The sequence below is a fragment of the Cetorhinus maximus genome, chromosome 24, assembly GCF_964194155.1.
Source record: "Cetorhinus maximus chromosome 24, sCetMax3.hap1.1, whole genome shotgun sequence".
NCBI lineage: Eukaryota > Metazoa > Chordata > Chondrichthyes > Lamniformes > Cetorhinidae > Cetorhinus > Cetorhinus maximus.
Window position 1 is genome coordinate 28,680,644 of NC_135902.1, and position 24,580 is coordinate 28,705,223.

Consider the following 24,580-nt stretch of genomic DNA (forward strand, 5'->3'; position numbering starts at 1 on the left):
AAATAACTCTGTCATCCCATTTTTTTCTCTAATGAAAAATGGTGAAGGCATTATATAGCAAGCTTTGAATGTCCTTTACATACTCAATTGGGCATCATCTGTGTCTTTAGTATGTTCCAATACATGAAATCCCAGGGCTCAAATATGTCCGCTCCTAGAGGAATATTAGAGCCACCAATGGCTATGGCATATGGACCCCTAAATGGCACAGTAACAGGAAGCAAAATCTGAACACAAAAATTTTAACGCAATAGGACAAATAGTTTATGGTAATGACAATTTGCACTTGATATATATCAATTGGTACAAGTCTCTGCCATAGTCTTACACTTAAGATATTAAAGAAGCAAATCATGGTTACTCCAGCCTCCTCCTCAAACTCTCTGATCTAACATTATGATGATAAAGTGATTTTAAAATGAGGAAAAGTCTGTGATAGTCCTTCCAGTAGAACTGGCTAAATCTTCCCTGCACAAGGAAGAGAGGGCATTATTACAAATCCAGGGCATATCAGTTAAGTGGGCAATGGCTCAAGCATTCCAGTTGCCAGAAGCAATTGGGCAACTAACTGTTGATGCGCAGCCCTGCCTTTAAAAGGTACTTGGATTTTGGTTTGCTCAAAACTGTAATACTATTTTCTGCCAGCAGATGGTGATGTTTACAAATAATTTGTGCCAATCCTTACGTCAGTCAGCTGGCTTTGTTCTTGCCTCAGAAACGAGGCTTAAAAAGGCAATGTTTTGCTTATTGTAATAGAAGTTGAGACAAAATTAGCAGTAATGTAATATACATTAAATAAAAACAAGAGTAGAATATTCACAACATTAACATTAACAGTAATGCAAAGCAGATGAAACAATGTAAAAAAAAACACTCAAAGTTACAAAAATATTCCATCAGGTAATAGTTAAAATAGACAGTTAAGTTACAGATCATATGTCGATCTATTAAAGTTGTAATTTTATGCCTTTCTGCAGCAGATTGCTCTAAAATGTAACTGCTCTTTCCAAAAGAATAGCATTTCAAAATTACTTAATTGAACTAACTCTTCTTAAAAATGACCATCTACTTGCACAAACCCTTACATGCGTGAACTGATTCAATTGTTTTCGCCTTACCTTTTTCAGTAGTCTTGGGGCATCTACATCCAGTTTGCACCGCCTTTCTAAAATATGAACTGTTTCATCCTCACTCTTGTATTCACTGGTAATGTCACTTCCAACAAACATCGGGATTAATGGGCATGTTGGGAATCGCCTTTCATACGCCTACAGAAAAAACAATTATGAAAATTATATTTCTATTGAATACATGTATTGAAATTTTTATATTACATAAGGAAGTTCCCTGTAAGCTCCAGCAAGTGCTTCTGCAAACCAGCTGGACTTTTGTCACAGAGCCAAACTTTTCATTAAATGTCTGTCAATTCTTCAGTTACAGAACTGAAAAAGGGAACGTTCCTGCAAGCCCAAGGGGTGGCTAAATAGCTGTGAAAAAACATGCAAGATGCAGTTGTTTTTAAAAAGAAATCAAGCTTGAAGTCACCTAATCATTATTTGCTGATTTACCTCATCTTTCACTCTTTTCTCATGATGCCCTGTATTTTGGGCCATGGCTCTTCATTTTAAAGAGTCTCATTAAAAAGTGTACAGAATAAATAAATAAATACAACTGAACATATACACACACATTTTCCAACTGAGCAAAAGGAAATTACCTCCTTATTGGCCCATTGGCACCATAGGACAGGCCAAGAATTAAACAGAATCGTAGAATGATACTTCAGAGTAAGGCTGTTTGGCCCATTGTGCCTGTGCTGGCTCTTTCACTATCCAATTAATCCCACTCCCCTGCTCTTTGAATATAACCCTGTATTTTTATCTTTCAAGTATTTATCCAATTCTCTTTTGAATATTACACCTACCACGACCCTTTCAGGCTGCACATCCCAGATCACAACAACTTGGTGCGTGAAAGAACATTTCTACATCACTTGTTTTTTCTTTGCCGATCACCTTAAATGTGTAACCTCTTGTTACTGAGCCTTCTGCCACAGGAAACAATTTCTCCTTATTTATTCTATCAGAACTATTCATGATATTAACATCTCTATCAAAACTTTCTCTTCTTCCTAAAGAACAAGCCCAGGTTCCCAGTCTCTCCACATAACTGAAGCTAATTATCACTGGCTAGTCGAATAAATTTCTTCTGCACCTTCTCAAGGCCTTGACATCCTGCCTCAAATGATGCCCAGAGTTGAACACAATGCTTCAGCTGAGAATAAACAACAATTTATAAAGCTTAGCAAATCATCCTTGCTTTTTAGGCTATACTATTCCTCTACTAATAAAATTAAGGATCCTATGTGCTATTTTCACAGCGTTCTCAACTTGCTCTGCCACGGCCAAGATTTTGTGCATACAACCTCAGGTATCTCAGTCCTGCACTCAGTTTGAAATTGTAAATCGGTATCTCTTATTGGTCTGTATGGCTTAGGACATTAGAAGTGAAATGTCTGTAGAATTCAGAGGATTTCAATTCATGTCGCCAAGTGGAGAGGGTACAGAGACGAAGGGGGAGGAGAATGTGCGGGGGAGGGGGGGAGCACAGAGACAGCCCACCCCCCAGCAACATGAATCAAAGTCCTCAGAATTCCACAAACATTTCACGAGGTGGGCAGGGGAGGGGGTAAGATAAAAGGGGGGAAGAGATGAAGGGGGGGAGAGAGAGAGAGATAGGAAGAGGGGGATAGAGAGAGGAAGGAGGGGGGAGAGAAAGAGAGGAAGGGGGGGAAGAGAGAGGAAGGGGGGGAAGAGAGAGGAAGGGGGGGAAGAGAGAGGAAGGGGGGGAAGAGAGAGGAAGGGGGGGAAGAGAGAGGAAGGGGGGGAAGAGAGAGGAAGGGGGGGAAGAGAGAGGAAGGGGGGGAAGAGAGAGGAAGGGGGGAAGAGAGAGGAAGGGGGGGAAGAGAGAGGAAGGGGGGGAAGAGAGAGGAAGGGGGGAAGAGAGAGGAAGGGGGGGGAAGAGAGAGGAAGGGGGGAAGAGAGAGGAAGGAGGGGAGAGAGAGAGGAAGGGGGGAGAGAGAGGAAGGGGGGAGAGAGAGAGGAGGCGGGGAGAGAGAGAGAGGAGGCGGGGGGAGAGAGAGGAAGGGGGGGGGAGAGAGAGGAAGGTTGGGGAGAGAGAGGAAGGGGAGGGAGAGAGAGGAAGGGGAGGGAGAGAGAGGAAGGGGAGGGAGAGAGAGGAAGGGGAGGGAGAGAGAGGAAGGGGGGGGAAGAAAGAGGAAGGGGGGGGAAGAGAGAGGAAGGGGGGGGAAGAGAGAGGAAGGGGGGGGAAGAGAGAGGAAGGGGGGGGAAGAGAGAGGAAGGGGGAAGAGAGAGGAAGGGGGGGAGAGGAAGGGGGGGAAGAGAGAGGAAGGGGGAAGAGAGAGGAAGGGGGGGAAGAGAGAGGAAGGGGGGGAAGAGAGAGGAAGGGGGGGAAGAGAGAGGAAGGGGGGGAAGAGAAAGGAAGGGGGGGGGAAGAGAGAGGAAGGGGGGGGAAGAGAGAGGAAGGGGGAGGAGGGAGAAGGGGGGAGAGGGGTGGGGGGAGGAGAAGGCTGGGGGGAGGGGAGAAGAGAGGGGTGGAGGGAATGGGGCAACTGGAGGAGAGAGGGGGAGGAGAGAGGGGCAGTGGGAAAGGAAAGCAAGCAAAATCTTGAAGAGTGCCGAGAGTGAGGCCAGAAGCTGTGCTACTCAAGGCTTGTTTGGGTCATTTAGTGTTGCCTAATTTCAATGTATGTAGTATTTCTGTTATATGCATTGATGTATTTTATTTTGTATGTTATTCCTGCTCAGAATGCAAATGGACGGTAGAATATTTCAACTTGTACATTGTTTATTCCCAGGTAAGAAATGTCTGAAGGGAACTAACTCTGGCTTTAACATTGATTCCTATGGGAACCCATGATTCACATAAACTTGTTTCAATGAAAGTCCCGATTTTCCGGAACGCAACAACTTATCGTGAGGACTGACTGTATTCCACTCATCCCATCACTATTACGGGTTCTGTTGCCATTAATGATCTGATAGTATAGTCCATGTCCTTACAGCTGTCTGTCCCTTGAAAAGGGTGACATTCATAAATTTAAAACCTTTACTAACTGAACAATTTGGCCACCTCCATTTGATCTCCTGTTAGTCTTCTGCCATAATGAACGGCGACCCAGGGCAGGAATTGGTCATGACCCTGGCGTCAGAGTTAAATGGGAGCCTCAACCCCACACTGTGGGCAACAGTCACTCAACAGAGATCTTTCCTGAATTGGCCAATTAGTGGCCAAAGGGCAGTGGGTTCTCAAAGCAGGAGGACCAATAGGAGGTCCTCAAGGCACCAAAGGAGTTGCAGCCTGCTGCTGCAGCATAGGAGAGGGAGGGTGCCTCAAGATGGAGTCACCCTGTCAGCAACTTTAAAAAACTGTGAATTAATAAATGGCCACAGCTACCAAAGCGCCATTGCAGAGGAGTAACCCTTCCATAGGACAGTCTACAGCCAGAGCTGTAACCAGGTAGGGGGGCGGGCCACCCCAGCACGCCCCTGTTCCCCTCCCCCATCCTTTAAATTCCCCCAGCTGCTAGGATGGAATTTGAATTCAAGTTTCTGCAGCAGCAGTCCAGGCCTCTGGATTAGTGGTCCAGTAAGATTACCACTATGCTACTGTCCTCCCCTATGTATTTTCACACCACCAAAAGCAAAATCTCTCGCTGCAGAATTAGTACTATAAATTGTCAGTTGCAAATAAAGCACACAAAAAATCAAAATTCAGACTTAATATGCATTGCTTTGTGCACAGAACATCAAGCTGTTATGGGCAGTTGGCCTTATGTTCTCAAAAGTATCAAGTTCTGAATGAGGTGTCAATACATCATTTATATGTCAAACATTAAAATGGTCCTCACTTTACATTTTGTAAGAGTAAACATTGGTAATTGTGAAAGATGTTAATTGTGGATGGCTCCTAAATTTAACAGCTGAGAATATTTTCTTTAACAGCAAATTAAGAAAGCATTACAAAGACCTATGGCACGATTAATATGCCACAAGTTATGTTCTCTGGAGAAGAGCAATAAATTCTTAAGTCAATCACAGTCCATACCATGACCCACATGTCTTCACAACCTATATAACAAAGTATATTGCAAATTATGTGAAATATGTTTAAGGGATTTATAATAATTACTGGAATCCTCATCGTTGATTGGAAACAGATAACAGCCAAAGCTGAAGTTAAATATCTTCATATACCTGTCAGATGAAGACAGTTCATGAACAATTTACTCTTGCACGCTGCAGACTGAAATTTTTCAAAAGAAAGTAGGCTCCCCATAGTTTATAAAAATAAATTTAAAATATTTCCTTAATCACAAGGATGTATAACTGGGTTCAGACCTGTTCTATTCAGCAATCCAAACCAGACATACAAGGTCTCCATAAAGCCACTCTGAATCCTCCGAGAGAGAGGAGGCATGACTTAAAAAATGTTTGGAGAAGAAGACAAGTATTTTACATGGTCCTGTATAAAGCTTTAAATGAGATTTATGATGAGCAATAATTACTTTAATTACAAGAGTTACAGTGTTCATAATTATCAGAAATATTCTCTCCTGATTACAATAATTATTCTAGACGCGAGTATTAAAATACAGTGGGGGTGGTGTACTGTGATGCAAAAGTTGCATTCTTAAATAAAAATTGAATTTTTGATGCATTTAAGCGCATTGTACAAATTCACCAAAAACCAAATGCAATCATGTGAGGAGCAACGCCACACCTTAGAATAGCTTCTTAAACACAGTCGCTGCTTCTTGGGTCAACAAAAATCAGGTTGTAGCTTGGCTTGGATGCGAAGATAAACAAGAAAATGCAAGTCAGAGTTCCGAAGCCTGATTCCCAGTGCAAACTGTAACCTCAACATTCTCCACACTCATGTGAAGGAGGATTACTTAGGTGTGGAACTAGATGATCAACTAAAGAGCACTAGATGAGCACTAAACTGTATCCCAGTGTGAATGACTGCAAACAGATGGGAAAAAAATGAACAAAACCATAGAACATATATCATATTTAAATTAGTTTTCATTACAGTCACTAAAGATAAACCTTAAACTACTTGCTTATGAGGAGGATGTCAGATTCTTCACAGGCAAAGATCTTGGGAAGGTTTGATTCTATTATAGTTGGCGTCATCATTAGTGACTCAAGAAACCAATTCTTGATCTGCAGGCTCTTGAGCAATTGGGGCCAGAAACCCCTGCTTGGAGGCTCTGGCATTGGCAGATGCCTTCTGTTGTCCGCGCCTTACATTATACATACACAATAAATGTAGATTAACCCAACAATTCAATTGTAATATGCCAGTTTTTTTAAAAATAGCGGCTCAAAACGGGGTACAATTCCACAGCTGCACACAGTACATTCTCTGCTGTCTTCCCTGGTGACTACTGCTCATGAATGAGCCAAGGCATTGATTGTTCACAGACAGTGGAGGGCGTAACCCTTTCCTCACTCTGCATTCATAGTTCAGGCACCTTCCAGCAATTCTGAAGGATGTTCTACACTTATCAGCATCTGTCTATACAAAAAAAGGGGTGTATGTATATCTTGTCGGTACAAAGCTGTTAAGTGTAAAATACATACTTCAGAAGTGTAATGAGTTATCAGCCAATTTGTTAACAGAAATCATTGGTAAATCCAGTCACAATACATTAAAGCAGGTTATTAGTTATCAATTAATGATCTAGAAGGTTTAATTTAATTGAAGGACTGAACTCTCATCTGCATCCCTATTCTAGTAATTAAAAGTTTCCTGTCATTCTTTATAACATCAATAAACACTAATAATGCTGGAATGACACCACCTTGAATAACAACTTACATTCAGCACATTCCAGTCACACTGACAGGCACCCAACAACACTGCATCACTATGAAGTGGTCCATCAACACTATATCAAACAATGTACTCCCAAATCAAAAATATCAAAGTTCAAATCACTGATATATTGCTCATTATCTGTACTTCCTGTTAGAATACAAGAGTGTAATCCATTGAGAAGCATATGTTTACTATCACGTGAAGTTTTATTTCTTAAAGTGTAATAGCTATTTTCAGAAAGCTACTTAAATTTTCCACTGTTAACAAAGTCATCAAACATGGGATATGTCAATAAGGTGAATTTTACAATGTCAGAAAGCAGAGTGAAAAATGTTGAAGTTTCTATTTGATGGTAACCAATTTCTTGGATACCATGCATCTTTTTTTGAAGGTGAAACTACTGCCAAGCCAACTTCTGACCAAGTTTTGCGTCTTACTACAAAAAAACAAATTATATTGTATAAAATCTATAGAGGCAAAAGAAATCTCAAGAAAGGTTTTGCAGTCATACAAACTCAAGGAGGGGAGCTGCCACTCTCTTGACAGCCTTAACCAATTTTTACATAATATCTAAAAAATAGGCAACGTAAAATTCAGTTTAGCAGACAAACAACAGAGGTTTACATAGTTATTTTCCACTGTCAGTCGTTAGAGAATGCAGGATATAGTTAATTGTTAGAATCGTATCTCTCAAGACTGAAGTTTCCTTTCACAAAATAGAAAGATTTGGCATGACCTGGACATGTGGATGCTAACCTGGGATTTTTTTTTAAAAAAGGTCATAAATTTACCTTGGAACTGCAAATAAGTAGGCCTCTTCCAATAAATCTACATGGTACTTGAGAAGGAGTTGCTTGTTTGTGTTGAATTGCAAAGACTTTAATTAATAAAAAGCTAGGAGACAAAAGGCAATCACATAGGAGAGGGAAAAAAACTTAAGTTATGAGCCTGCTTGTTTGAAGGCAGTTTTGTCGGAGACCAATCTGAGGGAGGAAGGTTACCTTGACTGATTCCCTCTCTCTACCTTGCCTAAAATTGTGTGTGGCTCTCAACCTGCAGCCAGAGTACCCTCATCTGATTGTAACTGGTCTGCATTTGCACCTACAAAGCCGGGACCAGTGGTGAGAACTTCCAGGCACACGAGAGAACTCCAGGTCGACAGTGTTAAGTCCCTGTGGACTTTATCTTTTGTTTTATAAGGCCCATCCCCCAAAGCCCATCTCTGCAGAAAGACTGTTTGTCCTTTGTTTGTCTGTGTGTGCTGGGGGAATTCCTTAGGAAGAGATAGATAGCTAGACTTCCCAATTACCATTGTGTGTTAACCAGTACTTGCAGCTTGTTAAAAGAAGTTTTGTTTAAAAATAAATTAATCATTCTGAGTTTTTGAAAGAAGACTGGTCAGTGTTTATTTTCTTTGGGGTACTATAGGTACACAATTGTCCATTTTGATGGGAAAATTAAACATTTAGATAAATGGTGCAGCCTACGGAGTAGTGGGGCTTGATAGTTCACGCACTCCTCCCATCCCGGTCATAACATGATATTCTCCTCAAATGAACTTAGAACTTTTCACCTTTCTTGGATAATGAAGCGAGAATGCACAAAATAAAAAGCCAGACAAGTTCAAACAGGTTCAAGTTCAAAAGGAGCCAAAATTAAATTTGTAAAATTGATGAGGATAACTCCCTGGGGGCTAATTTTCTCACGTTATTTTTTTAGCATTCTGGTTAACATATTGTTAAAACCTCATCGGTGCCATTTTAACAACAGCAACAACTACAATCATAGCAGTTAAAAAGTGGCATGAATGTATTAAAATGTCCCAAGGCAATTCGCAGGGGCATTGTTAAACAACATGACACTGAGCCACAAAAGGGGATATTAGGGCAGATGACCAAAAGCTCAGTCAAAGAAGTCATAGGAACATCTTAGGAAGGAAAGTGAGGTACAGAGGCACTGAAGTTTAGGGAGATAATTCCCGAGCTTAGGGATCAGGCAGTGGAAGTCACAGAGACCAATGGTGGAGCAATTAAAATCAAGGATGCTCAAAAGGCCAAAATTCAAGAAGCAGTTTTGGGGCTGGAGGTAGTTTCAGAGCTAGAGAGGGGCAAGGCCATTGAGGAATTTGAAAACAATTTTAAGTCACTAATCCATCTAATAGATTAGCAATTGCATTAAAATGGCACAGACAGGAACTCATGTACACATGCAGTAATCAGTGCTCTAAAGATAGTGGAAGGTTAAATTCTTTAAAAGAAAAAGATTTGCACTTATGTAGCAGTTTTCATGATCACTGGATTTCTCAAAGCTCTTTATTGTCAATGATGTACTTTTGGAAGCGTAATCACTGTAGTAATGTGGAATACACAGCAGCCAATATGCATACAACAAACTCCCACAGATAGCAATGACCAGATAATCTTCTTAATGTTGATTGAGAGATAAATGTCGGCCAGGGCACTAAAAGAATCATAGCATGTGTTTCATTATTTGAAGACACCAAGAACGAGTAAACATACACCAGTTACGGAAACAACAAATCTACAGAGTACTTCAGTAGAGCTGATCAACTCTCCAAAAAGGCAGACTGCAGACAAATAACATCTCACTGCTGTCAGCTGGTGTCAAGTCATTTCTAATGCTAGGAAACTATAACAAATCCACATCCTGTGGTACGAGCAAAACAAATAAAAGCAAAATACTGCTGATGCTGGAAATCTGAAGTAAAAAAAGGCAATGCTAGAAATACAGTAAGTCCTCACAAAGTTATGGTTGCATTCCTGAAAATCATAACTTTAAGCGGGTTCTGTAGAACCTTCCTCATCAAAAAAATTAAAACATTATACCGTCTAAGTTGAAATATATTACATTGCTAAATAAAATAACCTATAAAATAAGTTTAAAAATATTAAAGAAAACTGTAACTTTCTACATACAGCATCCCTTGCTCACCGACCCTCTCGCTCCCTGATCCTCCTGGTCGTTGCAGATCCCACCCCACCCTCCCAGCCGAGGCCTCTCCCCAATCCGTGACCCTCCGAGTTGTGGCCTCTCCCCCATCATTTTGGAAAACGCTCCCGCTCGCTGCTCCCTTCTCCCGAACTCACTCCGAGAAAGGGCTTGGGAGAAGGGCAGTGAGGAAGGAGCAGCTTCGATAGTCATTTTTTTAAAAACGTGGATTGTAGCAGCCCCAGCTCGGTGCTTCTACACCATCGAGACTATATAATATTGAGGTTACAAGCTTTACAAGTAGTAATAATGCAAAGTTCAAAATCAAACAGCTGCATCACGTTCTCAATTTTCTTTTCAATTTAAATAAGAACGCATTCACAGCCGTTGCACTTTTAAAAATTACAACATAGATGTCAATTCACCCTATTTAATATACATAAGAGTTTTTCCAGTAAAATCTGTCTGTCCAAATTCTCTTACAGAAATACAGAACTCATTTGAAAAGCCAGATATTATTAGCAGCTTGCGGTTTTTGTATAAAATATCGTATATCCGTATTTTTAAAAGCAGGCATTGTACAATCCTATTATACAGCAATGATACAGTTAAAATTTGTTAAAGAAACACTGCATTTTGCAACAGAAAATAGGATCTGAGCAAATTATTCCTTTAGGTACTCCTTGTGCATTTTTATAATACGTTCAGCCAGATCTTTCTAAAATGACAATTACTATCTCCGTAGAGCAGCTTCAGGATTTTATTAAAGGCTTTTTCCCCAGCAGCTGTGAATATAATTATTTTCATTTCCAGGGGACTTTAACACAACCCAAAGCAAATGCAACATTGGCTCCCCCACCACCAACTAAAAATACAAGCATTTAATGAAGACTTGGCTGCATAAGTAGCTTTTTGATTATTCAACATTAAGAATTTAGCATTTATTTGAGGTCAGGTACCATGTAAACACACCACCTACATTACTGACAGATTAGTAATTTAAAAGAAAACATTGCATCATGAAGGATGTGAAAAGTTTTGACTTCTTCAGTATTTAGCAGGTTTAGCAATATCTCATTCAAATCACTGACAATTCCATTTAACAAATGAAATTAGTGCATTACAACTAAAATAAATCTACATATTATTGAAAAATTAATTCTTTCCTGAATGAACTCTTGCCTGAATGCATCAGCAGGAAAAGGCAAACAAAATATTTTACAAATAGTAGCAACAAATTGAATGTGAACGTAATTGCGGAATATAAAGTCTGATTAGGAACAGCCAGAAACAAATCACTGCAACTTGATGTTCAGAAAGTATTCAGTACTTGCTCTCAATAAAGCCCAAATGCATTGTTGGTAACTTCAGTGACTATTTGTAAGCTACCTTGAGAATAAAAAGCTGAATGTCCGACAATTAATCACCTCACAATCCTGACAGTGGCTGAAACTTACCTCACAAACGCAACACTCATTCAATTCTTACAGCAAGGGGCAATACAGAATCCAAATGCTCTATACAAGAACTACTCATAAAGCTAATTAAGATGGTAAGACAGTTAAACACCAGTACCTGAGCACAAAAAAGTTGCTAAAGTTTGTTCTTTATGTTTGGCATAGTAAAGGTTCAGGTCAGTGATAGCTGTTGATAAAAACAAGCAAAATTATACCATGCAAAAGTATGGTAAACAAAATAGTTCAGGCTCACATTACAACAGTGACTACACTTCAACAGTACTTCATTGACTGCAAAGCATTTTCAAATCTCATGTGTGAAATGCATTATAATACACATAATTACATAGAATGTACAGGACAGAAACAGGCCACTTGGCCTATCTAGTCTATGCCAGTGTTTTTTGCTCCACACGTGCCTCCTACCATCAAAACATTCTATCCCCTTCTCCCTCATGTACTTGTTCATCTATACTATTCACCTCAATTACATATGCAATTTTTTCCTTTCTTGTTTAGTTGCAGATGCAGGGGTTCATGACTTGTCAATGTTATTTCTGATGAACAGCATTAAGAAAAATGACCAGTCCAAAATGGATAAGCTCGGTTGAAAATGCTACTGAGATCAAAGTTTTGGCAGTGACAGGAGCTGAAACATATTCCACATTATTAGGAGCAAGATTTTGAACTGACACTGTTGTTTAAAATAGCGCAGTACAAAACTACATCAATTATTTACTCATTTCAAGGAGTGGGGTGGGGCGCAAAGCAAGAGAAGTGGATTAACCAAAATATGTTCTGTTCCCCAACACTAACATCCTTCATTTTGATAAACATATATAAAAGGACTAGTTCTAAGAAAAGTTTAATGAACCGCGACGTCAAACCCTAGCTCCACGAGGACTCAAATTCCCCATGCAATTGAGTTGCTAATTGCAGCTGTGTCACTGTGGGAAAACACACAGTAAAGGCTAAGCAGCTCCCCACCAGAGGGGAAGAACCGGAAACATTAGGCTCTGGTGAATATCTCCAAGCACCTGTGTACCTCTGTATCAGTGACAGCTCAAGACCAGATCATATGGCTATTAACCAGGGAAAAAAAGAATTTCAAAAATCTATTATTGTCTAAATAAGTAGAACCTAAACATTTATGCATCAATGTAAAGATGAAATTTGTTAACGATGAATCCACTAGTGCTAGACTGCTGCTCCTAGCCAGTACAATGATTTTTTTTTAGAAAGAGTACATTATTTCCTCTATGCATGACAGCACTGCTATATTAGTTTGTACAGCAACCTACATACAAGTTGCTGCACATTAAAACACACTGAAAATGAAGTATTCTTCCAATATAAAAACTAGCATTAAAGATGCACAGACTGTATTTTCCACTCACTGATTGTGAAAATCCAGACCGAGAACATCAACAGGATACAGCATTTGCAAAAACATGATAATGTTACTCAGTTTTGGAAACTAGAAGAACGAACAGATTCTAGATTTGGTCTGCATGACAATGCTAATTGTTTTCTACTACAAAAGCAAAATACTGGGATGCTAGAAATCCAGTTCAGAAATTTGAAGAAAAATCCTTCGAGATGATTTTTAGCCAATCAAATAAAAATATTTTCCAAAGTCATTCCTGCCTCCAAAGTGGATGATGGGAGAAGGGGGGCTTGAAAACACAAATAAGAAAAGGAAAAATTAGAATTGGGGGGGGTGGGTAACATTACATGAAACGTACAACATACAAACAGGCCTTTTGGTCCAACTGGTCTATGCCAGTGTTTCCGCATAAATCTTCTGCCACTCTACTCCATCCAACCCTATCACCATTTTCCTTTCTCCCACAAATGCTTATCTAGCTTCCTGTTAGGTGCATTAATGCCAGTAGCCTCAACTACACCTGGTATAAGAAAATAAAATGTTAATTAATAAAGATGGCAAGGGAATAGGAAGAAAGGAGGATGACAGAATGAGCACAAATATTCACCTTACTTTTATATTTTGTTTTCTGGAGTTTTCTCCAGTAATTAGTTTTATAAGGCTCAAAGTATTCTCAATGCTTGAGTTATGTTTTTACCATTAAATAGTTACCAGGATCTGCGTGCCAGTTGAAAACCTACTAAACCAGTTTACCTGGAAGACAAGTATTTTCCTGAAACTAAAAGGACTCAAGGATTAAAATACAATATACAGCAAAATTTTTACATAAGTTTTACAGTTTCGGTCTCCAGATTTAACCAGCTAAAACTGCAGCCCATCACAAGCAGGTTAAAATAAATGCACATCCAGCAGTGTTCAAGACTTAAATGTTCTTCTTTTTGAAAATAGAATACAGTGTTTAAACAAAAATGTAACAGTGCTGGAGAATAGCATACCAACTCTACAACCCTGATATTCTTCACATTAACCTTCCCCAAAAATCAACCCAGTTTCAAGTCTGTTTCTGTTTCACAGTCTCAGCTGCAGCCTTCCATCTTGTAAGATGATGGTTTGCACCGTGATGGACAACTCTGTACTAAGTATTGCCTTGTGTTGCTCAGGAACCCCACTCTGGCACAGCAGTCTCTGCCACTTTCTTTTTATCCATTCATGGGATGTGGGTGACGCTGGCTAGGCCAGCATTTATTGCCCATCCCTAATTGCTCTTGAGAAGATGGTGGTCAGCTGCCTTCTTGAACCATGCGGTGTAAGTACATCCACAGTGCTGTTAGGGAAGAGTTTTGATTTTGACCCAGCGACAGTGAAGGAATGGCAATGTATTGCCAAGTCAGGATAGTTAGTGGCTTGGAGGGGAAACTCCAGGTGGTGGTGTTCACATGTATCTGCTACCCTCGTCATTCTAGATGGTAGTGGTCATAGGTTTGGTAGGTGCTGACGAAGGAGGCTTGGCGAGTTCCTGCAGTGCATTTTGGAGGTGGTACACACTGCTGCCACTGTGGGTCAGTGGTGGAGGGAGTGAATGTTTGTGGAAGGGTTGCAAATCAAGCAGGCTGTTTTGTCAAGCTTCTTGAGTGTTGTTGGGGCTGCACTCATCCAGACAAGTGGAGAATATTCCATCACACTCCTGACTTGTGCCTTTTAGATGGCGGACATGCTTTGGGGAGTTAGGAGGCAAGTTACTCGCTGCAGGATTCCGAGCTTCTGACCTGCTCTTGTAGTCACAGTATTTATATGGCTAGTCCAGTTTAGTTTCTGGTCAATGGTAACCCCCAGCATGTTGATGGTGGAGGGTTCAGTGATGATAATGTCATTGAATGTTAAAAGGTGATGGTTAGATTCTCTCTTGTTGGAGATGGTCATTGCCTGGCACCTGTGCGGAGCGAATGTTACTTGCCACTTGTCAGCCCAAGCCTGGATATTGTCCAGGTCTTGCTGCATTTGGACATGGACTGCTTCAGTATCTGAATTGCAAATGGTGCTGAACATTGTGCAATATCAGCGAACATCCCCACTTCTTTATGATGGAAGGAAGGTCATTGATGAACCAGCTGAAGATGGTTGGTTTGCTGCAGAGGAAGACATTGGGGTGAGAAGCTGGACAATTGCTGCTTGTCATTTTCTCTGGGTCCTCTTCTTGGCCAGCTGAGCTATTTGTTTCTGATTGCTTCCTCTTGGTGTGATGGATTCCATCTACTTGTTGAGCAGAGAATGTAAGCCCCAACAGCCAATGAAGCAGATCGACCATGGCAGGTCAGCACCTTATTAGTCGGGGAGTGCTGGACTTGAAGCAGGCAGTAGCTGACCAGTGGGACATGATGGTCCCTCCCATCATTGGAGACAGCCCATAGCACCTGTTCTCTACATCAATTGAGTTTGGCTTATGACTCATAACTGCTATCTCCCGTGCTGTTAACGCGCTGTTACGAAACTATAGTGTCATCATCAGGACCCAATTTATGGAGTTTCTAGGCTGCCCAAATGTCAAGATAACCCTCTCAACCTCCCCTGATGAGTCCAAAGAAATGCAAAGCACTGTGATTGGCACCAGCTTGACTGGAGGAGTTTCTGGAAAGATAACATATTTGGACATCAGTCTGCCTTCGGGCTCCAGTCCAGGTTTTTGTTAGGATTTACTACCTTAGCCTTCCACTCTCCTGAGGTACCCACAATGCAGTGGAGCTATTCACCCATAGCTGGGAGTTTGATTCATGAATGCCAGGGCATGTCCACAAGCTGGTGGGCCTGCTCACTATATGTCTGGGGGGGCCATACTGCTTAGAGTTCCTCTGAAGCTTTAGCCTGGAGCTGTGAGGGACCCAGTTTCCATGTGTCACCACAAGGAGACACAGCTGAAAACTTGCCAATAGAGAGGCTGTGTACTGACAGGGAGACACTTACAATATTTGGTTTTCTTTTTCACATTGCTGCCAGCGGCGTGGGTTGAAAATGAGAAGCAAACTACCACACAAAAGCTGAAAGCATGCTAATTCTCTTCACCCACACACTAGATGCATCACATCAACCTGTTGGACATACCCACCAATTATAGTACCGCTGATGCAGGATAGGATCCAAAATGCAGGAAAAAAGAGTAGTGCAGATATTCAAAGGTAAAAGGAAAGGCTTTGTCCTTTCAAACATGATAAGTCCTACAAAGTTACTCTTCAAAAAAATTTCTCCTGAAATACATCTCCATACACAAGATTTTATATAGTAAAATTATAAATTTTTAAAATGAAGTATTTCAACTGATAAAATTTAACTATTCTCTCATTTGGGTCCCAAAATAACTGTATGGACACCATATTCACTCTAACCACTTTTAATATAATTGGACCACCATTTAACTATGTAATATAATATAACAGGAACAAAGACAGAATACTTTAAACTCAACTTTGGTGGGGGCACAAATAGGCAGTATATTAGACGTCCTGTTCAATTTTCCTTGCAATGTGTATAATAGGTCCCGATTCACTACAACCTATTTCACCTCTTGGACATCTTCCTCTGATTGACTTTTAATTTTATAAAAATCTTTTCTAAATATGCCAGTGGCAGCTGGTGGTAGGTCAATAACAAACCAAACTTTACTGGTATTTATCAAACCTTTGGATCAAAATCTGGTACTCCCTCCCTCACAATGCTGTGGGTGTACCTACACTACAAGGACTGCAGCGGTACAAAAAGGTGGCTCACCATCACCTTCTCAGGGGCAATTAGGGATGGGCAAGAAATGCTGGCCTAACCAGCAACATCCTCAGCCTGTAAAAGAATTTTAAAAACTCAGTAACTTGGTGCTGCTCGATAGGTTTATATAAAAACGATAGCTCCAACTGCCCCAGAATACTCAGAATTTTCAGTTTGTATCAGCCTCAAAAATTGCAGCTGTATGCTCCTGACCTCATTTCCTTGGCATCATAATATGGTTATACAACAGATGTGACGAGACTAACCGCGAGCATGGATAACACAAGATAATTGAAGTGTGTGTGACTTTTTAAATTTAGAATGTGCATGTAAAATAACTGATCAGCGAGCATAACACAAGCGGTTTTGTAAAAGGAATGAATTGATTAGACATTTTTTGGTTTTGTAACTTGCTTTTACTTCCGAAACAGATGAAGGAGTTTTACTAAATTATTCTCTTCAATTAAGGAAATAATCTGATGTATTAAAAGAGGGACAACCCAACCAGGGTTCAAGTTGGCAAATTCTCCTCATATCCTCGTGGTGCTTTTCTTAGTAAATCCCACTCAACCACCATTTCTTTAATATTCTTCCAAAAGCAAGACTTAGGCAAGGAGGGTGGCCATAAGGTCTAGTTGAGACTGCAAATGTTACATTCCATGGACTTGCTCCAAGAGAAAAGGATCAAGTCATGTTTCTAAAGTCTCCATATTGAAAATTACACTTAATAGACAGTTGCATTAAAATCCAGAAGATTTCTCAATAAATCTGGTTAAAAGAATATTTCACAAAGTTCCCAAACTTTAGTGTTGTAGTAGCAAAGTAATTAAGTCAGCTCTGCTTTTTCTTATTTGAAACCCTTTTGTAACTAAGGATTGATTTATAAACTGTAAGTCAGCCAACACAATTACTAGAACAGTTAAGCTGCTGAGTTGACTTTCTTATTACAGTACTTAGAAAACTTGCTTTTAGCGTACAATAGCTGCTGACTGTGATTAAAAAAGCATGAATGCTGTAGTCAGCAATCCCATCATGCACCAGAAAGTGGCTGAACGCTGTAAACAGCTGTCACACAATATGTAACTGTGTTTGTCAGCTGACAGTGCAGTCATGTGCATGCTGATTAAAAATAGACGGACAACACTGGAAAAAGATTAATCTCAGAAAAAATGTTAATGGGGTGTCAAAGCTAATTAGATTTTGTTGAACTTATTTCCAACAAGTTAGCAGTATGAAGCAATTTAACTTATTGTAATAAAGCAGCTCAGGCTTAAAATAAGCCAAACCAATGCTATTATAAATTCAAACACAGTTGGATTATATTCACATGTAGCACAAATTTGGCTCAGCAGGCATACAAAAATTTCTGAAACTTGTAACCATGTCAGAACCTTTTTAAAATAAGTCTAAAAAAAAACTACCTTTGTGGAACCACATATGAAAAGATGGAATTAAGTTGTTCCGATACTTAATTAGACACGTTTAGAAATTAAAATCTGTTGATCTATTCTGTTGGGTAATGAACAACCCCTTATCAAATGAGGCCTTAAATATTAGGAAGATCCCAATATTTAATGGAATTCTTTCCCTCCCCCACCACATTCATAACAATTTGCAGCATTTCCTTCCTTTCCTGAAGGATGGAATATTTTCTGAGGTACAATTCCATAGGCACTAACTTGTCCCAGTTAGCCTCAACAGTAACTAGCAATGAGCTATTTCACCACAAAAGGCATCACATTTAAACAGAATCTGTTTTTACGTTAGCTCTTTTAGCAGGCTTTACAAATTAGTGATCAAAAGAAGCAGATAATAGCTCTGTGAGAGGAAATAGAAGCTAATTTTAAAACCTATATCTTCAATCCAGGTTAGACCTAGTAACTCAGTGTGTCTCAGTTTCTCACCACAAAAGCTTGCTGAACATTGGGGCTGGGGAAGCAGGTCGCAGAAGATTTAAGGTCCAATTCCCATCTTATTGATTGGCGAGCACTTCCGAAACATACACACGTACAGATGAGATCATTGTTGGCAATGACGCCAAGCAATAATTGTAATGATCAAATAGCCTGCTGATGGCATTTATGCTACATGAGAAAGGACAGCATCCAATGAACTGTACCTCAACAGGAGGTGATCCCTTCAGGCAAAAGGAAAAAAAAATGCTTGAAAAAAAAAAAGCACCAGATGACAGTTATAGTTAGCTGGCTAGTTTCAATGTGGGTCAAGACTGCTGTAAATGAGTTATTGCCTTGAATGTATGAGTTGCAAATACAGAATGCACCATAACATTAATGTCAAATACAACAGCTATTTGCTTCACGTGTACCATACAGTACCACTTGTGATTAAGTAAATCCCCAGCCAGTACTACATCCTATTTTCTTCCAGCAATGCATACCCCATAAAAAAGTAATAACTACTACCATTTTGGGTCAATTCTACTCTTCACCACAGGTGCCAACTTATCTTAAATTAACCAACACTACACAAGTTGCATTTTTGCAATACAGGTACAATGGCTCAAAGCCAGCAACTTCGAGACCGAGTCTGTGCTAGGTTTCGGATCTTGCGATTCAGCCAGGTCGAGTGGGGCCAAGGGTTGCTCAGAGATAGGAAAAGACTGGCGTATGAAGATGATAACTAATCTGGCGCGCCACTGCACCAATGCAGCACCTAGCCGAACAAGCCGGTTATTTTACTCATTTAATAAGAATTAAAATTCACGAATGGCAGCTCATAAAAAGGTCCATTTTTTTGGATAGCCAGATTTGAGACACTAAACCCATAGCGTGAATTGTTTTTTGCTAATCTCAATTTAATTTGGTATGGTTCCTGCAACAATTACTGTAAGTTCAAATGACCTAAAACACAAGCCAGGCACCACCTGTCTTCTGCCTTTGCTGATGAGTTTTCTGAAGATGAGCTGTAATCATCACTGAATCTTCCCATTCATACACCATACATTCCCATTTCATACCAGCATATCTCTCCCAATGTCCTCAAGAGCAATGTTACACAAGATCTGCTCATAGATCACATTTTTATAAATGAAACAATCCCCTTAATATAATGCATTATTATGATCCAAAAAGTTCAGGAGGTACAAACTTAACCTTTAAACAGATGTTTATAAAAGGCTACGACTTCAGTCAAAATTAGTTAATCATATATTTATAAGGAGATCATGGCCCAGAGCATCTGTGTCCCTCCTGTTTGGCATACATTTCTAGGGAAGGAGACTTCTAACTGTCATGGAGATGTGCCCTAACAACCTTCCAGCCTCAGGGTCGCCTTGGAAGTGGTTCCATTTCTTCTGCCAGGGAGTTCAGCCGAAAAAAGTGTGGAGTTCTGAAGAGACCGGAAGCAGGCAAACTCTGTGCTGCCTGCAAAATAGGAGCTTTTCTGTACAGAAAGTGTTTTACTCTCCTCCTTGGGTCTGTGAAAGGCACAGATCCAAGAAGCTGATTCAAAAGTTGCCACAAAAAAAAAAGCCATTTTATGGATAGCATGGAGGCGGCCAGGAATAATTTCTCTTGGCCTTCTGCCAACCACTGAATGCTGGACGTTTGGCCCTCGCATCGAATATTTAAGTAGTACAATTGGTGTGAAGCGTGTCAGTTTATCTTATTTGCATATAGTTTATATACATCCAGTCAACAAAAACAAGACTTGCATTTATGTAACACCTTTAACTCAGGACACCCCAAACAGCTTCAGACCCAATTAATTACTTTTGAAGAGTCGTCACTGCTGTAATGTAGGAAACATATGGGTAGGTAAATGCCACACAAACTGGACTAACCACCTGGAAATGGAAACATGATGCAAAGAGCAGGGACACAATGGAGTGTGCTTCTGTGTACCTTCCTGCCTCACAAAAGGCCAGAAAGCATAGCTGTGTGTATCTGGTTTCTACATATTAACATGTGGTCAATGTATAACAAACAAAATAAAGTGAAAGACAAAAATAGCTGGAAAAACTCAGCAGGTCTGACAGCATCTGTGGAAAGGAAGACAGAGTTTACGTTTCGAGTCTGTATGACTCTTCATCAGGTTCTGATGAAGAGTCATACGGACTCGAAACATTAACTCTGTCTTCCTCTCCACAGATGCTGTCAGACCTGCTGAGTTTTTCCAGCTATTTTTGTTTTTGTTTTAGATTTCCAGCATCCGCAGTATTTTGCTTTCAAAATAAAGAAGTCCACTGTCTATGAAACTTTTAAGCATTCACAAAGATTGAAGAATAAACGTACACAATAGATTTTTTGACGAAAAACATCCATTCAGACCGATCACAAATAGAAAGAAATATGTTATTAAAGTACATTCAGTAATCATTTGAATGCCATTTGAACAGACCAGTGGTTCTCAGGCAGCCAGTTCCATGAGCAGCAAGTAACGTTACTAGCTACAGTATATCACATTTACAATATTTGTTTTGTAAGAACAAATATATTTTGCATTGAGAAGTATAATCTCTGCCTGGGCAATTATCAATAGAAATTCTGCAGTCAAAGATCCACTCTACATAAACTTGGCCAGTATTCACTAGGTGTTCTAAACACAAAACACATCTCAAGACAAGGAGCCACATCGAAGGTTACTGTGCAAAATAAGACTCATGGTGGAGGGACTAACATTGGTTAGCTAAAGGAAGCAGAGTAGGCATAAATGGGTCATTTTTGGGTTGGCAAGAAGTAACCACAAGGACCAGTGCTGGGGCCTCAACAATTTATTATGTATATCAATTATTTGGATGAAGGGACCAAATGTATGGTTGCCAAATTTGCTGATGACACAAAGATTAGTAGGAAAGCAAGTTGCCAAGAGGAGGTAGAGAGCGTGCAAAGGGATATAGGCGGGTTAAATAAGTGGGCAAAAATTTGGCAGATGTGGAAAAATGTGAACTTGCCCGGTTTGGCAGGAAGAGTAGAAAAGCAGCATGTTATCTAAATGGAGAGAGGCTGCAAAACTCTGCAGTACAGAGGGTGTCCTGGTACATGAATCACTAGAAGTTAGTATGCAGATACAGGAAGTGATTAAGACAACAAATGAAATGTTGTTTATCGCAGGGGGAATGGAACATTAAATTAGGGATGTTTTGCTACAGTTATACAGGGAGTTGGTAAGGTCACATCTGGAGTGCTGTGTACAGTTTTGGTCTCCTTATTTAAGAAATTATGTAAATGTGTTAGCAGTCCAGAGAAGGTTCACTCTTCACTCGACTGATACCTTGTCTTATGAGGAAAGATTGGATGGGCTGGGCCTGTATCCAATGGAGTTTGGAAGAATGAGAGGTGATCTTACTGAAATATAAGATCTTGAGACTACTTAACAGGGCGGATGTTGAAAGGGTATTTCCCTAGGGTACACAGTTTAAAAATAAATAATGAGAAGAAATTTTTTCTCAAAGAGGGCTATGAGTCTTTGGAACTCTCTCCCCCAGAGAGCAGTGGAGGCAGGGCTATTGAATATTTTTAAGGCAGGTAGACAGATTCTTGACTAACAAGGGAGTCAAAGGTTATCAGGGGTAAGCGGAATGTGGAACTGAGGCCACAATCAGATCAGCCATGATCTTATTGAGTGGCAGAGCAGGTTGAGGGGCCGAATGGCCTACTGGTCTCCTAATTTGTATGTTCGTATGTATGTAAAGGAAACAAAATTCCTTATAAAGAACACACCTACTTAAGGTTATATTCTAATGCAAAGCATGACCCATTATTCTTAAGCGTTAAATGGTGTTTTTCCCCAATACTTTACAAAAGGTATCAATATACTTGAAAAGAAGGAAACAAACAACAAAAAATGGTGATTAGAACACAAATCTACTGATTTTGTAAATATAACAACAGTGCATTTAACTTCAGAAAACCTGAAGGAACCATGGATCAACAGAAATTGCTGAATAACACTATAGCAAAAAAGTAAGTGCTGACATAAATAGCACTATCTGGAGAAATCCATCTAAAATCTTCAAACACAAAGTATGTGTTCCTTAGGGACTTAAGACAGCTGCACTGCAAGATAATGGTCATTCAGTGCAGAACTAGAATCTTGTTACTTCAGGCAGCCAAAATTAGAACACAGTAAAACTAACACTCTCTTGTTGCCATGTGATACAACGAAAAGAAAAAAAATGACATTCTTACTTCTATCTGAAAAACAGTGCCAAGAGCATCAATATTCTCATGGATCACATTCACCCAGCTTAAATTCTATCTCCCAAAAAGGTTGAAATATATTAACCCTCAACTGCTATCATCATATGCGTTTTGTTTAGCTACAGAGAAACCTTCAACGATAGCAGATATAACAGTCAATGCCGGTCTTGAAAAAGACCCCTGTTTCTGACATCGACGGCTTCCATCTTCAGGCATGGTGTTGGTACTTGATCAAATCAGCGGTACAAAAATGTTATATACACTACTTGCTGTGCGTGGTGGTGGTAGAATTGGTTGAAACAGGGCCACGACGTGAACGCTTCTACCTTGGCCCCCAAGGTGTCACTAAGCAAATGGGGATGTACAACCAGCCCGACAACTTGTGAATGTGGAACTGAGCCACAGATTATGCAACATTTCCTGCAATGCCTATCGCTAGATCTTGCAGATCTTGCCGAATTCAACAACAAGGCACAAAAATGTGTCCAGTTCTGGCTGGGCCATGTATAGACTGTCCGTGGACACGATAAGAAGATCATATGCGTGAACCCAATAATACAACTGAATCAATCCCCTTGCTGTTTAATCTTGGTCAGTGTTTCAGTTGCATAGGTGAACATTATTTGTGATCAATGGCCCTGCTGTTATCTTGTTTTAATCAACATGGATCTGTCCTGAATATGGAAATCTGACTCATTTTTCTCCTCAGTATTCAAATTTGAATAATTCAAACATTTTGTAGGCAGAATCCTTTTTCTTCAACAAAGCTACTTACTCCATTTCCTAATCTTCCTCCTAGTTGGCATTCGTTCCCGAACACCATCTGTGAAATTCCTTGAGATGCTTTCTACCTTAAAGGCGTTATATAAATCCAAGGTGTCAACGCAGCTTGTTAAGTATTACTAAGTTTTCACACTTAGAAATTGGATCCTATTTTGTTACAAATGTTCCAATTTTAATAGGAATATTTTTTGTGCGACAAATTCTAACTTGCTAATAACAACCTCTATCCTTGAACCCTGATAAGAAAAGCCATTATTGATGCCTTGTTTAGATTGTCATTTTAGATAGTTTGAATCACATAACAGCCTGAAGAATTACTTTTGTAAGCTTAATTTTAGATTATGATCCAACTAGAGGAACATACAGAACCACCCAGTGATTACCTTTGGCTCAGAAATTTTGCAAGAATATTCAAATATAATTGAATAAATGCTACTATACTTTCAAACATGCAATCCTTAACATGACAAGTGCAATATAATCTTCTCACTTTTGTCATTAAACAGGGAAGTGGTGGTACATTTTCACGATCAAGCTACTTTAAGTGTTAAAAGTGACAACAAGGTCCCCATGAGGAACTGCACCTTAATATCATTCTCCAATATTTTTAAATTTTGATAAATTCATGCAATCAGCGGGTGTTTATGTATAAGCCTACAGTGCAGACCCTTGGCTGTCAAGCAGAATACCAACACAAATGTAATATTCATAATAGTTAAATATTAAAGTAGGGTTGCGTGCATTTTTAAACACTGAAGATTTTTTTTAAAAAAACTACCACACTTGGTACAAATATAAAATCTGCCCAAAGTAGGCTCAGGTTATCTCTGACCTAACACAAATGGGAGTCGGTCAACTATCTGGCACTCAAACAGGCGTGGGAATAATTACATTCCAGATGGAGTTTCTAAAAAGCCAAAACTACGACCAATATAAAAAAAACCATATTCTACTTACTGTCATAACAAGTTCAAAGGGATGTTTGTAAACCCTGACGGGTGACTGGTATTTCTGTACCATGACTGAGCTTGCATTAAAAGCACCTAAAGAAACAGGGGAGGGGGATGGGAGAGAGAGAGAGAGAGAGAGAGAAGAAAAGACATCTGGTGAGCAAACTGTGAGCTCTCGTTTCCGGCGCCGCCGATCAAAACAAAAACAAAACCGCGCACACGGATCCAAATAGTTAA

The 24,580-nt window shown here is 39.8% G+C and overlaps 1 protein-coding gene across 1 annotated transcript in view; it reads right to left on the reverse strand.

Annotated features, from left to right (window-relative positions):
- Positions 1-24,580, reverse strand: part of LOC144699740 (SEC14-like protein 1) — a 51,452-nt gene that overhangs the window by 26,412 nt on the left and 460 nt on the right. The window contains exons 2-3 of the mRNA XM_078570931.1: positions 24,351-24,436; positions 1,119-1,268 (exon numbers count right to left, since the gene is read on the reverse strand). Coding sequence (XP_078427057.1) covers positions 1,119-1,268; positions 24,351-24,413 — 213 coding nt within the window. The 5' untranslated portion in view covers positions 24,414-24,436. The remainder of the gene's footprint in view (positions 1-1,118; positions 1,269-24,350; positions 24,437-24,580) is intronic.